This window comes from Lycorma delicatula, chromosome 3, assembly GCF_047948215.1.
Source record: "Lycorma delicatula isolate Av1 chromosome 3, ASM4794821v1, whole genome shotgun sequence".
NCBI classification, from domain to species: Eukaryota; Metazoa; Arthropoda; class Insecta; order Hemiptera; family Fulgoridae; genus Lycorma; species Lycorma delicatula.
Genome location: NC_134457.1, coordinates 98,012,793 through 98,025,003, shown reverse-complemented (window position 1 = coordinate 98,025,003; position 12,211 = coordinate 98,012,793). Strand labels below are relative to the sequence as shown.

At 29.2% G+C, this 12,211-nt stretch overlaps 1 protein-coding gene across 4 annotated transcripts in view; it reads right to left on the bottom strand.

Moving 5' to 3' along the window:
* Positions 1-12,211, bottom strand: part of Mppe (Metallophosphoesterase) — a 54,918-nt gene that overhangs the window by 11,704 nt on the left and 31,003 nt on the right. For all 4 annotated transcript variants that reach the window (XR_012755716.1, XM_075360213.1, XM_075360215.1 and 1 more), the window contains 2 exons: positions 8,991-9,104; positions 4,317-4,563 (listed from right to left, as the gene is read on the bottom strand). Coding sequence is in view for 3 of the 4 variants with exons in the window: in XM_075360213.1 (XP_075216328.1) it covers positions 4,317-4,563; positions 8,991-9,104 (361 nt within the window). In the remaining variant the exon portion in view is untranslated. The remainder of the gene's footprint in view (positions 1-4,316; positions 4,564-8,990; positions 9,105-12,211) is intronic.

The window sequence follows — 12,211 nt, the reverse complement described above, 5'->3', positions numbered from 1 at the left end:
TCCAACTACTCCAGTTACATTTAGTTTTATCAGTTCTTCAGACCCACCTACTGAATACCAGGTAGTAGTACTGGTATAAGGATCACACCTAAATGCAGAAAAACTAAAGTAAACTGTCCACAAATGTTATCTGAAATTCTGTTTGTGGGATAAACTAAGTTTATTAAACCAAGTCAGTTTGTGCAGGACCTACATCCAAAAATGAATTTTCCTCAACTTCATCTATCAATTGAAAACAACAATGAAAGTCAAAATTCACAAAAATCCACAGACAGGTAAGAAATAACATTTATTATCATGGTGCTGTATTCATGAGGAGCTGGCCCACATCTTTGACTGCTTCTTTCTCACTGCCTCTATCAAATGCTCTATTACTGCTATAACAAGTTCATTATTGTTCAATTTTTAATGCAAACGTGTATCCCCTTTATTGGAATTTCTTTTTCATTTCAGTTAACATAACTTTATATTATATACAAATATTAATTTTTTGAGATAAACTACTACTGAGTAAATATAAAATTATACATTTAAATTTACTTTGTGATAACCAGATTCTTGCCTCATATACTAATTTTTGCAGAAAATTCTATTTTTGACTGAATATAATTTCTGGTTCTTAGAATTTTCTATATACAAACAACTTAATAAAATCATCCCATTCTCTAAATATGATAAAAATAAGAACAATCTTTTATTAAAGTGAATAAACAAAAAGTAAGATTACTTTATACAACCTACCTTAAAAAATAATATTTTTTCAGTCAAATGGATAAGGATGGATGGGTAAGAAAGAATAAATGCAATAGTCTTTAATAACAGTAATAACTAAAAATAATAACTGATATTAAACACTTCTGAAAAAACCACTAATCTTAATAAAGTAAAAAAATTAATTAATCAATCATGACTGAGGATGCGATCCCTCAAAAGTGTTCAACAAAAATTAATGAAAAATATGTCTTATCTCAATAATCTGTACTAGGTGGTTTATTTAATAAAATTTAAATATATATATATGGTCTTGGATCATGAAACAACATTCCTGTATTTTTTAATGATAATTTTTACCATCCACTATGAATGGACTTTAGTCTCCACGACATAACCATACCCTTTGTTTAAAATTGTTTATTATGATAAATTTCTCCTTTTTGTTCCTCAAACAGTAACCATAAAAAGAGGAGGTACAGAACTATAGCAGGAATAGATATATTTGTGTATCTACTGGAGACAAAGCTTACTATCAGATAAACCATACCTTAATAGATGAAGATATAGGAATTCTGTTAAGAAAGCCAAAGGATTACCAGGTCCAGATATCCTGTAGTAATCAAGTGCTACTTATGATGTTAACGAGAATATCTTTAAAGAAGGTAGAGAAAAAACAAAGGTAATTAGGAAATGGAATTTAGAAAGGTCGAAGAAATTGGATGAGGAAACTACGGGAGAAAAATAACTAAAGCAACTAAAGAAAGCAAAAAGGAAAATGAGAACAGTGAAGAGACCAGGATGAGAAAAAATGCCTCAGTAAAAACAGTAGAGAAAGTAGGTTATTATAAGGAAATTCAAGAAATCAAGGGTAATAACAGAAATGAAAGAAGTTGAGAAAGAAGGTGATATAAGAATAAGTAAGGAAAAAATGAAAGAGTGATATATTGTAAATTAAACAAAGAACTATGGAGAGAAACACAAAAAGCTAGGGAAAGAGTGGTTGAAGAAAGAATGCAATGACACTGAGAATTTTGAAAAGAAAGCTATACAATATGACGTGTAGGAATAAATGATAAAACGAGAGAAACTGATAAGGAGAAAAATGGTACATGAGAAGAAAGAAGTTAAGAGAAAAATGCAAGGAATATGTGGAGGACCTACACATGACAGGAGAAAAATCAGAGGAAATAAATATAAAAAAGGAATGGGAGATAGGTACTGAAAGTTGGATGTTGAATAATTGCCGCCTTGGTTTAGTACCTTGGTTAGGTTTAATTATTCAAAATCTTTGTTTTGCTGGTTCAATAAATAAATAATAGTCTGCATTATTTTATATTGTAAATTAATTTTATTATAATATTTGAACTTGTAATAACATTATATATACCAATATTATTTTATTATAATATTCAAACTTATGCTTCATATATGTAACATTGTTATTAATTACACATGACTGTTAAATACCTGTTGAGTCTCTGATGGCTGATACTAGACTGACCATTCTAGTGGAAGTCAGTGTTAAGTAAAGCTTTGATTTTAGCATGGACGGAGCCGAGTGCAGCTGCCCATAGCAGTGTGCAACCATCCAGGGACTTTTTAAAATTTATAAGTAAATAAAATTTAAAGTTCCTCATTATAATAAAATTTAAAAAACATGAAATGAACCTTTTTTTTTTGTTTGTTCTCCTGCTTCCCTGGACCAGCTCTACAATAAAGTATTACTCAGCCCAGGGGAGTGTTCTTGCAACTTGAATGACCCTCCCCATCTACCACAATACGTCCGACATGGCAGGTTGGCTCACCAGTTCCACATCTTTTCCTCATTTCCTATTTGAAATGAAATCTGAGTCTTAACAAAGTTAAGGACTGCCGACTTCAAAAGCAAAGTAGAGAAATAATTAAAAAATTAAAAATATAAAATCTATAGGAATATTCACACACATCTCAGACTTTTATAAATGCATAAATTAGAAAGGGATGGAAGAAATAGCTGAACAAAGTAGTAGGATATATAGTATGGGAGAATGGCTTTAATACTGTTGTGAAAACAGTAATGATACCAATGAAGAAATATGATATCAGAAAATGTTCAGCACAGAGAACAATAAGTTTAATAGTGTAGGCTGCTAAAATAAAAATGGAAGAGAATGCAGGTGAGGAACAGCTTTTCCGCAGCAAAAGGAAAGGAATGAGAGATGCCATTGGGCTACTGCATGATTGGAGAAAGACTTTGAGAGAAAGAAAAATGAGTCTGATGAATTTCATAGATTTAGAGAAGGCATATTACAGACACATGTGGGAGAAATGGAGATTCTTAAAAACAAAAAGTAGATTGAAAAGACAAAAGATTAATTAAAAAATTTTACATGAAAAAACAGCAGCATTGAAAGTAAGAATATGTCTGACTGGGTGGGTCTAGGTTGAAGTGTTGAGAAAGGATTCTGTATCTGACCAACATTGTTCAATATTTACATTCAAGATATGATAATGAATATTTTAGAAGAAGGAGAAGAAGGAATAATTATAGGAGGTTGAAAAATAAGATGCATTAAAGTTTGCTGATGACATGGTAATTCTTGCTGACATACATGCTCTTCAAAGATTGCTAACAGCCTTGTAAGTAGGAATAAAAATATATATAAGAAAATCTAAAGTTATAAAAGTATACAAAAAAAAGGATTTAGTGGTAAAGACAAGTGATAGAAGAACAGTAATAAATAGGTTTGAACATGTGATTAAGGAAAGTGGGATTTTGACAACCACATTGGCAGGAAAAGAAAAAAGGAAGAAGGCTGAAGTTAGTAGATGAAGTGAAAATTAGAAACTACAAGGTGACAGACACCTTGGGATAGATATGGATAGAGAAAGTGGTGACAAAAGGGATCTATAACCAGGCAATACACTGATGATGATAGCGAATACTGTAAAATTTTGCTGCAACATGATACATGTTTAACATCATGCATAGTAGACAATCAACCAACAATTTTCTTTGATAGTGGCACACATTTCTTTGGTAATCATCATCAGCTATCACAGTCAGTCACCAAATTTGTTTTTGTTTGGCCTCAGCGTAATTCTGTCTAATCAAAAATGATTACACTTCTCATAACACACTACGTTGCTTAAATGGTACTGATAATTGATAATCTGGATTTAATACTATAAAAAGACCAAACAAATTTATCACCAGTTCAAAACAAAACATACACTTCAATTTTTTCAGTATGTAAATAAACATGAACAAAAAAATCCTCATCAGCAGAAAACATACACTATGAAATATGGTCATACCTATACACTGTCTTATTACAGTATACAAAAAAAAAAACATACAGAACTAGTTAGATATCCTACACATATAAAATAAAGCAGATTCCCAGTGTTCCAATTAGAAAACCTATAGCAAATATTTTGGTTATAGTTAGTGTAAAATTTTAATCTCTATGGTTTCAATGTGACCTGTTTGTACAATTACAATAATTAATGTACTTATTTCTAATTCAACTATTTATCAAGAATCTAAAACTAGATTTAATATTTAACTTATGTCTATGTTACATGAACATAAAAATTAAAATTGTATCAAAACTTTTTACCTATAACAGCAGCACCATAACCCATCAGTGTAGCACCCATTCTATATGAACAAGTAGGCACAACAACTTCATTAACAATATTATCAGATAATTGAAATCTCCAAGTCATTGGCCATTCACTGCTTACTTGATTAGATGTCAATGGTTCAATTAAAATTCTTTCACCCGTTTTAAGGTCACCAGCAAAGTGGACAGATTTATGATCATGAGCAGAAAATATCATCTGCGGCTTTAAATTCATTATTGCCTATAAATAATAAAAAAGAAAAACCATATATATTAAACTTAAATCACCAAAACACAGTAAACAAATAAGTTAAACTTAGCAAATTAATACCAAGGATCGACTTTCACAGGATCCTGCATCTTCAGTTGGTATTTAATTCTATAATTACATTAAAATCAATTGGTTTTCTTTTTAAATTTAGAATAAAATACCAACTGGAGATGCAAGATTCCGAAAAGATCAATTTTTGGTACTAATTGGTAAGTTTAATTTACCTATTTACTGTGTTTTAATTTTCATTTAATTTAGCAGAGTGGTTGACATGTTGATGGATTATTTGAATTAAAAGAAAAAATACACACACACACACACAAGGTCTGTAAATAAAGTAATGAGACTAGTTTTTTTTTTGACAGCCAAAGTGACAATAGTGTAAAGTTACTAGTAAACATATAAACCATAAGTACCATATGATTTATGTTAGGTATTAATATTTTTAGTCTATTGTTGTCACGTTAGACGTAAAAATACTTTTCATGAAATGATTTTTTATTGTGCGTTACAAAAATGAGTGAAACTAATTATGAGCAACATTGTGCAATCAAGTTTTGTGTTAAACTCTGTAAGAATGCTACTGAAACTTTCAAAATTGAAAAGGGCGTACAGAGATGACGCTCTATCATGTGTCCAAATTTTTAGGTGGTTTAAAGCATTTTCAGATGGCTGGAAATCAGTTGCAGACAATCCACAGTCTGGAAGATCGTTAATGTCAAAAAGTGATGACAATGTTGAGCAAATCCAGACTTAATATGGTACGACCGGCAATTAACTCTCAGAATGATTGCAGAACAATTAAATTTAAACCATACCATAGTCTATTAAATTTTGGCAAACGAATTGGATAGAAAACGTTTTTGCAAAAATTGGTCCAAAAAACCTTACTGTTGAACAGAAAAACAACATGGTGGAAGTGTGCTGCAATCTTCTACGGCGGATTGAGACTGATCCTGATTTTTTCTAAAAAATGTAATTACTAGTGATGAATCTTGGATATTTGAGTACGACCCAGAAACAAAATGCAACAGTAAGGAGGGGCATATCTGAAAGTCACAATGTCCCAAAAAAGCAAAAATTAGGCAAATCAAAACCACACTAATCTGTTTCTTCGATAGTAATGGCATTGTCCATAAGGAGTTTTTGCCTATGGACAGATTGTAAATCAATATGTTTACAGAGAAATTCTTGAAAGACTGCAGAAAAGAGTTGTTCGCATGAGGCAGGCCATCAAAGACAACTGGATGCATCATGATAATGCACCTTGTCACACTGCACTTTCAATTAATGAGTTTTTGGCAAAGAAAAACATTCCTGTAGTTACTCAACCACCTTGTGTCACAAATGTGATGAATTTAAAGAATCTGGGGCAGAAATTAGAGCTGCTTTTTCCTTAGAGTAAGAATGTTCTCAAAACAGCTAAATCTTTGGTGAAGATGTCATTTGTAGAGCTGAATGTCACCTATTTCTAGTGGCTTGACATTCTGATATACAGCCTTATATCTGACTTGGTGAAGAGAGCATGGAAAACCACTTCACTGCTCACTTTCCCAAGTAAACCTGTTACAGGAGTTTTTATGCTTGAGCTATTTTATTTTCAAGAATGACATGACTCATGTTAATTTGCCTTCAACAAACATTATCTATTCACACTTAACATATATACAAAAAATAAATACCAAAACAGAACTGATAATCTTATCTTTCTTACTGAACACATTCATTCTTACCACACAAAAAAATAATACAGCAAACATAGCAATCATTATTTTCATATAACAATTAAAACTATAAAACAAACTATAAAATTAGAAAAACGATCTTGTCTTAATATAATAACTAATAAAACATGTTTTAAGAAGCTACTTTTGGTTCTCTATAAACAGAGAACCTAATATGAAACATACTGGGGATATATCAATCCCAAAGCAACATTGAATGCTGTTACTACATTGTTTTATCTCCAGTTTTTAATTAATGGACAATTATATATATTCACAATAATAAAACTGGAACACTAAAATTATACAGATTTACAAAATGGTCGTTCAGTAATTATTAAATCTAAATTGTACATAATTAATGAAGTTAAATGTTGACACAATCCTATTTCATATAACTTATCTATAAAAATGTATTACATATGTACAGCCCTATCTTCTGTCGGTCTCAGAATTTATCATTCACAGAGAAATGATTTGTTTTCAACACTCACAAACTTTTAAAAAAACTTAACCAATTCTTTTTCCAATTAAATGAAATCAAATTCATTATTTTTAATTGATTAGTGATTTCAACTTACATGCTTTAAAAAAGGAAGAATAAAAAACAATACTCCTAAACAAAACTATGTTTTAGAACTATGACTGTTAGGATGATTACCCAAAGTAATGAATGCAGTTTTACTAAAGATATTGAACAAAATTAATAAAAGCTCTCAATACTGACATATCAAATCTCTGTTAACGAATTAACACAATGAAATAAGAACATCATTCACTACGGAAGGTTTCAAACTCTTTTTGTAGAAGTGTTACTTGTTTTTTTTATAATTTTATACGCGACAAGTTTCTATCTATATTTTATAGTTAGTATTCAAAAATTCTGTTTTTGTGCAACATAACTGATGCATTTGGTGTCATGTTTTAGAGTAAAATTGATTCTTTATGATAAAAATGTTTGATATTTTGTAAAAAAGTAAATTTTGCTTCCAATATTCATTAATTTTATTTAGAAAAACAAAGAATAAAAAAAAACAATTTTGATGTAAAACATTTTACTTTGAATAATTTTTATAATTTTCAATTCTCTAAAATTGTGGTATTTGATTATTTGAAACTAAAAAAAAAAAAAAAAAACAATTAATTAATTTATCAAAAATAAAAAATAAAATATGCAATTTCAATTTTTTCATAATTTCTCTACAAACTAAAACTTATACATCATAGTTATAGTTATATACATCATACATATAGTTGAAAGCTAAATCATGTGTATTTTAATATTAACACTAAAATTAAATAAAACAATTGTTAAAATCAATGAACAAACCACTAAATATAAATGCAAAATTGAAAACAAAATTTCCAAATCAGGTGATTTCAGAAGCTTGGTGAATTGTAGTTATTGATTTTCTATTATTGCAATGTACAACTGTCAAAATGCTAGTGATATGCGCACTCTGCATAAAGTTAACTATATAGTTTACTGTAGTTGTAGAAGAGATATCAACATGATATATTGGAAAATAACAAATGTGTACACACAAAAAGATAACACCTCAGCTCATAGCATTTTTCATTACTATTTTACAAATCAGCATTTTGGCACTAAAAGGATTAATATGTCATCTTGTCCTTCTAGTAGCAAGCATCTAGAATATGTTGCATATCTCATGAATCATTAAACTTTGTGCAGTAGATTCCTGCACTCCTTTTTACTTCCTTATTTCAGTTTTATCTTCCTCTACTAGTCAGGTAAATGAACAAAGATCCTCTCAATACAATTTTACTATTCAGTAATGTCTGTCACCTTCAGCTACATTCTCTCCTGCAGCAATTGATCTCACTAAATCAACAAAATCAGATTCAGAAGGTTCCATTTCATTCACATTCATTGTATTTATTACAACTTTCTACATGTAACCTCAGTTTTTCACAAGGCTAAAGGAAAGTAATGGATTTAACTAAATCATACGCTCTGGTGAAGTCATAAATATAGTCCAGATGTGCAATCCTTCCAAAACATTTTTAAGTATCAAACACTGTTTCCTGTCTTTATCAGCTTGACTCAGGAAGGATATAATGCAATATAATTACTGAAACCACAGGAAAATACTTTTTCGGTAATAGCATTCTTTTGAAATCTTACTAGTTTCAGTTTCTCTAGCTGTTTCAAATATAAAAACAGTTAGAGGAATTGAACTATAAGACCATAAAAAAAATTAAAAATCACAACTGCTATCTATCTAACAATATTTTTTTATTACGTTAAAAATACAAAATTTTATAAAGTGTAAATGTAACAAAACATTCTATAAAGAATTTGATATCCGAGGACAGAAACTTTTTATAGATTTTGCCAATAAGATTAACAAGTGAAGTATAATTGTAAATTTAGAAAGTGATCAAATTAAATAATAAAACAAATGTTTTATTATTTAATATTCTAAGCTTCCATACCAATAGCTCCCACAAAATTTTTAAAATCAATTGAAGTTTGTTAGAATCAATATATCATTAATTACATCTTTATTTGCCAATTGCAAATGAGAGTTTTGTAACATTTTCAAACAATAACTAAAATATTACATGAATAAATTGTTGAGCATACAGTAAATGAAATAAATACGTTCTTAGTGTAAATCGTTAAATACTGTATAAATGATTACAAACCTCAGCTGAAAACCAACTAGGAAATGCCATTAAAGGAACATGAGAAACAACTATTCGTATTTCATCATCTTCTTTTCCATTTACACTTGGAAAGCTATGTTGCATTTTGTTTACCTATAAAAAAAGGTCAATTTAAGAAAGGTTAGAAAACAGAATGAAAAAATAATTGACATATTGAGTTGTACTGGATATTTTTACTAATACTTCAATTGATAAAAGTAGTCATACAAAAAAAAAAATTGTTTAACTAAGAGTTGAAATAACTTTACATTCATATCAGTTTATTATCTAACCAGTTAATAAAAAAAAGGTTCAGAAACAATTTTGTGCAGAGCTTTAAACAAATTTGTTTTTAGATAAACAGAGGGAAAATAAATACTGTAAAAAGCCAAGAATTGACAAATTGAAATCGAGAAAATAACAATTGGAAAAAGCATTTCAGTTTTAAGTAATAGACAGAAGATACTTTGTAATTAGTAATATAAAATAAGAATAATAAACGGTAAAATAAAAACATAAATTGTTAAAATTTAGATTACACCTACTTTACTGTGCATTGTTTTAATTTAATTAAAGAAAACTGAACACTTATTATTAAATGTTTTGGTATTTTTTTTTTATTATAGAAAAAGCGGAAGTTTAAAAATTGGATTCAACCAAAATATATGTTGCTACATTTCTACCAAATGAATGGGTTTTTTTTACTTTGAAAAAAGAAATATTTTCAGGAGTATGCTTCGAAAAATTGGTTTCATAAGCAGTGAAAACACTTTTTCATGTTAAGTAACTTGTATAAGAATGACTCTCTACTTTCCAATTAGTAAAAAATTAACTTTTTTGGCTCCTTGAGTGGAGAGAACTTGCTGCTGCAAAGTGGTTCATATCTAAAGGGAAAGGAGCCAACCTCTATTTTATGTTTGAATTTATATCATTTGTTGAATATTTCAATATGCTATCTTGACCTGCATTCTTTTGATACTTTTAAGACCTATTTCAAAGTCGACTTAATTGAATATCATCAGCTACTGCTCGAAAAAACCTAAAAACAGATTAACCTCACTCTGCATTTATATGAGTTTCAAGAATAAAGTGCCGGTTCTGTATTTCCTATGGTCTTGTGTTATTTTAACCAGTTTATATTTATTAATTATATTATAAAGTGACTAATCTACAGGTGTTTTAATGACGCTGAAATTCTTGAATGTACAGAGGATTCAGAATGTGTTTTGCGTAGTGAAAAAGAATTACTTTACAAAAATGTAATTTCAATTTGATTTCTGACAGTGATACAGTTTCTTTGGATAATTTTTTGGAGTTAGAAAATAATAATTTAGCATAGAAAATAATGTAATAAATTTAAATTGTTTACAACAAATGTATTATTTTCAGAAAATTTATCTGCTTACATCTGGGGTGTCAAACTGGCAGCCCCGAAGTAACTTTTTATGGCCCACAATGCTCTGAAATAAAACGACAGAACAACTTATAACGAAGAAAATAGCACTTAGGAGAAATCAAGGCAATACTGTACACACAAATTCGTTATGTTAAAAATAAGTTATCTATTAGCAAAACATTCAAAATCACTCGCCGATAGTTCTTTAATAAAGGAATGTATGATAAAAGCTGCCAAATTCATCTGTCCAGAAAAGGTACAGTCATTTCGAGGTATATCATTATCAAGATATATGGAGGTAGACAAAATTACTGAAATTGCAGGTAACATTAGTTCACAATTACAGGAAATATTTACCAAAGTTCAGTTCTTTTCAATAGCAATTGATGAAAGCACGGATGTGAGAGATGTTGCACAAGTTGCTGTTCTTTTTTTTTGTGGTTGCAATAATAATATAAGCCATAATATCACCAAAGAATTGTTGGAAATTATAATTAATCTCTTTATGGAACTACAACTGGTATGATATTTTTGATGTTGTATGGAGCATTTTAGAAAAATTTGATCTTCCTTTTGACAGGCCTCTTTCTGTAACAACTGATAATGCTAAATCAATCACGGGTGAAACTAAAGGATTTGTGTCAAGACTTACAAAAAAATTTCAAAAGAAAATCCAGATAAACTAAAACTGAGGACTTCCATTGCCTTATTCACCAAGTTCTCTGTTTAAAAATATTAAAAATGGACAAAGTACTTAAAACAGTAACAAACATAGTCAAACTTTATTCAATCAAGAGCACTTAACCATCGCAATTTACTTTGTTCAAAGACTTAGAATTCAAATTTGAAAATTCCTTATCACCCAGAAGTTCATTGGTAGTCCTGAAGAGCTTTTATCTGCTTTTAGAGGAAATAATTGTATTTCTTGAAATGAAAGATGAAAAAACAAAATATCGATTATAAAAGATACTTCGCGAGTAAAAGATCTGGTATTTTTAACGAATATTACAGGTCATCATCCCAGTCAGGCATGGCATTTTCACACACGCTATAAATCATTCATTTCATCCTCTGAATGGAGGTAAAAAAAAATCATCTGAAAGAGGTAAAAAAAAAAAGTCATCTGAATAACCTTAATATTACATTGAAAGGCAAAGATCAATTAATAAGAATATGTTTAATACAATAACAAGTTTTGTACAAAAACTTACTGTTTAAAAATAATCTACAAAAAACTTTTTGATGCATTTTCCTACATGTGAGCAGTTAAAAGCATAAAATCAAAATTGCTCTATTTCACCATATTTTGGTAAAATTGAAGTTCAGAAATGTATTTGATGGATATTATAATGATTTCAAAGAGTTACTAAACATTTTTCCTCTTTTTGTTGTGCCTTTTTCCTTTGAAGTTGAAAATGCTCCCACTTCAATACAAATCGAATTAATTAATTGATTTCCAGAACGATTCGGTTTTAAAAAAAACATATCAAGAAGTATCAATTCCGAAAATATATTCTTATTGAGGTGAAAAATACCCGGAAATTTGCTGCACAAATTTTAGGAGTACGTACTTGTGTGAGCAACTATTTTTGTACATGAAATTAAATAAAATGGCCTACAGATCAAGATTAACTGGTAAAAATCTTTCTTCCATAATGAAGATTGTCTGTTCTCAGTCTCTGAATCCAGATATTGCAATACTAGTAGGAGAAAAGTGCTGGCAAGTTGCCGAAAAAAAATTAATTAATTATAAAATACATTAAATTAAATAAATATCTAAATAAAAGCAATTAAGTAGCAATATTATAAATTATTACCCTAAATT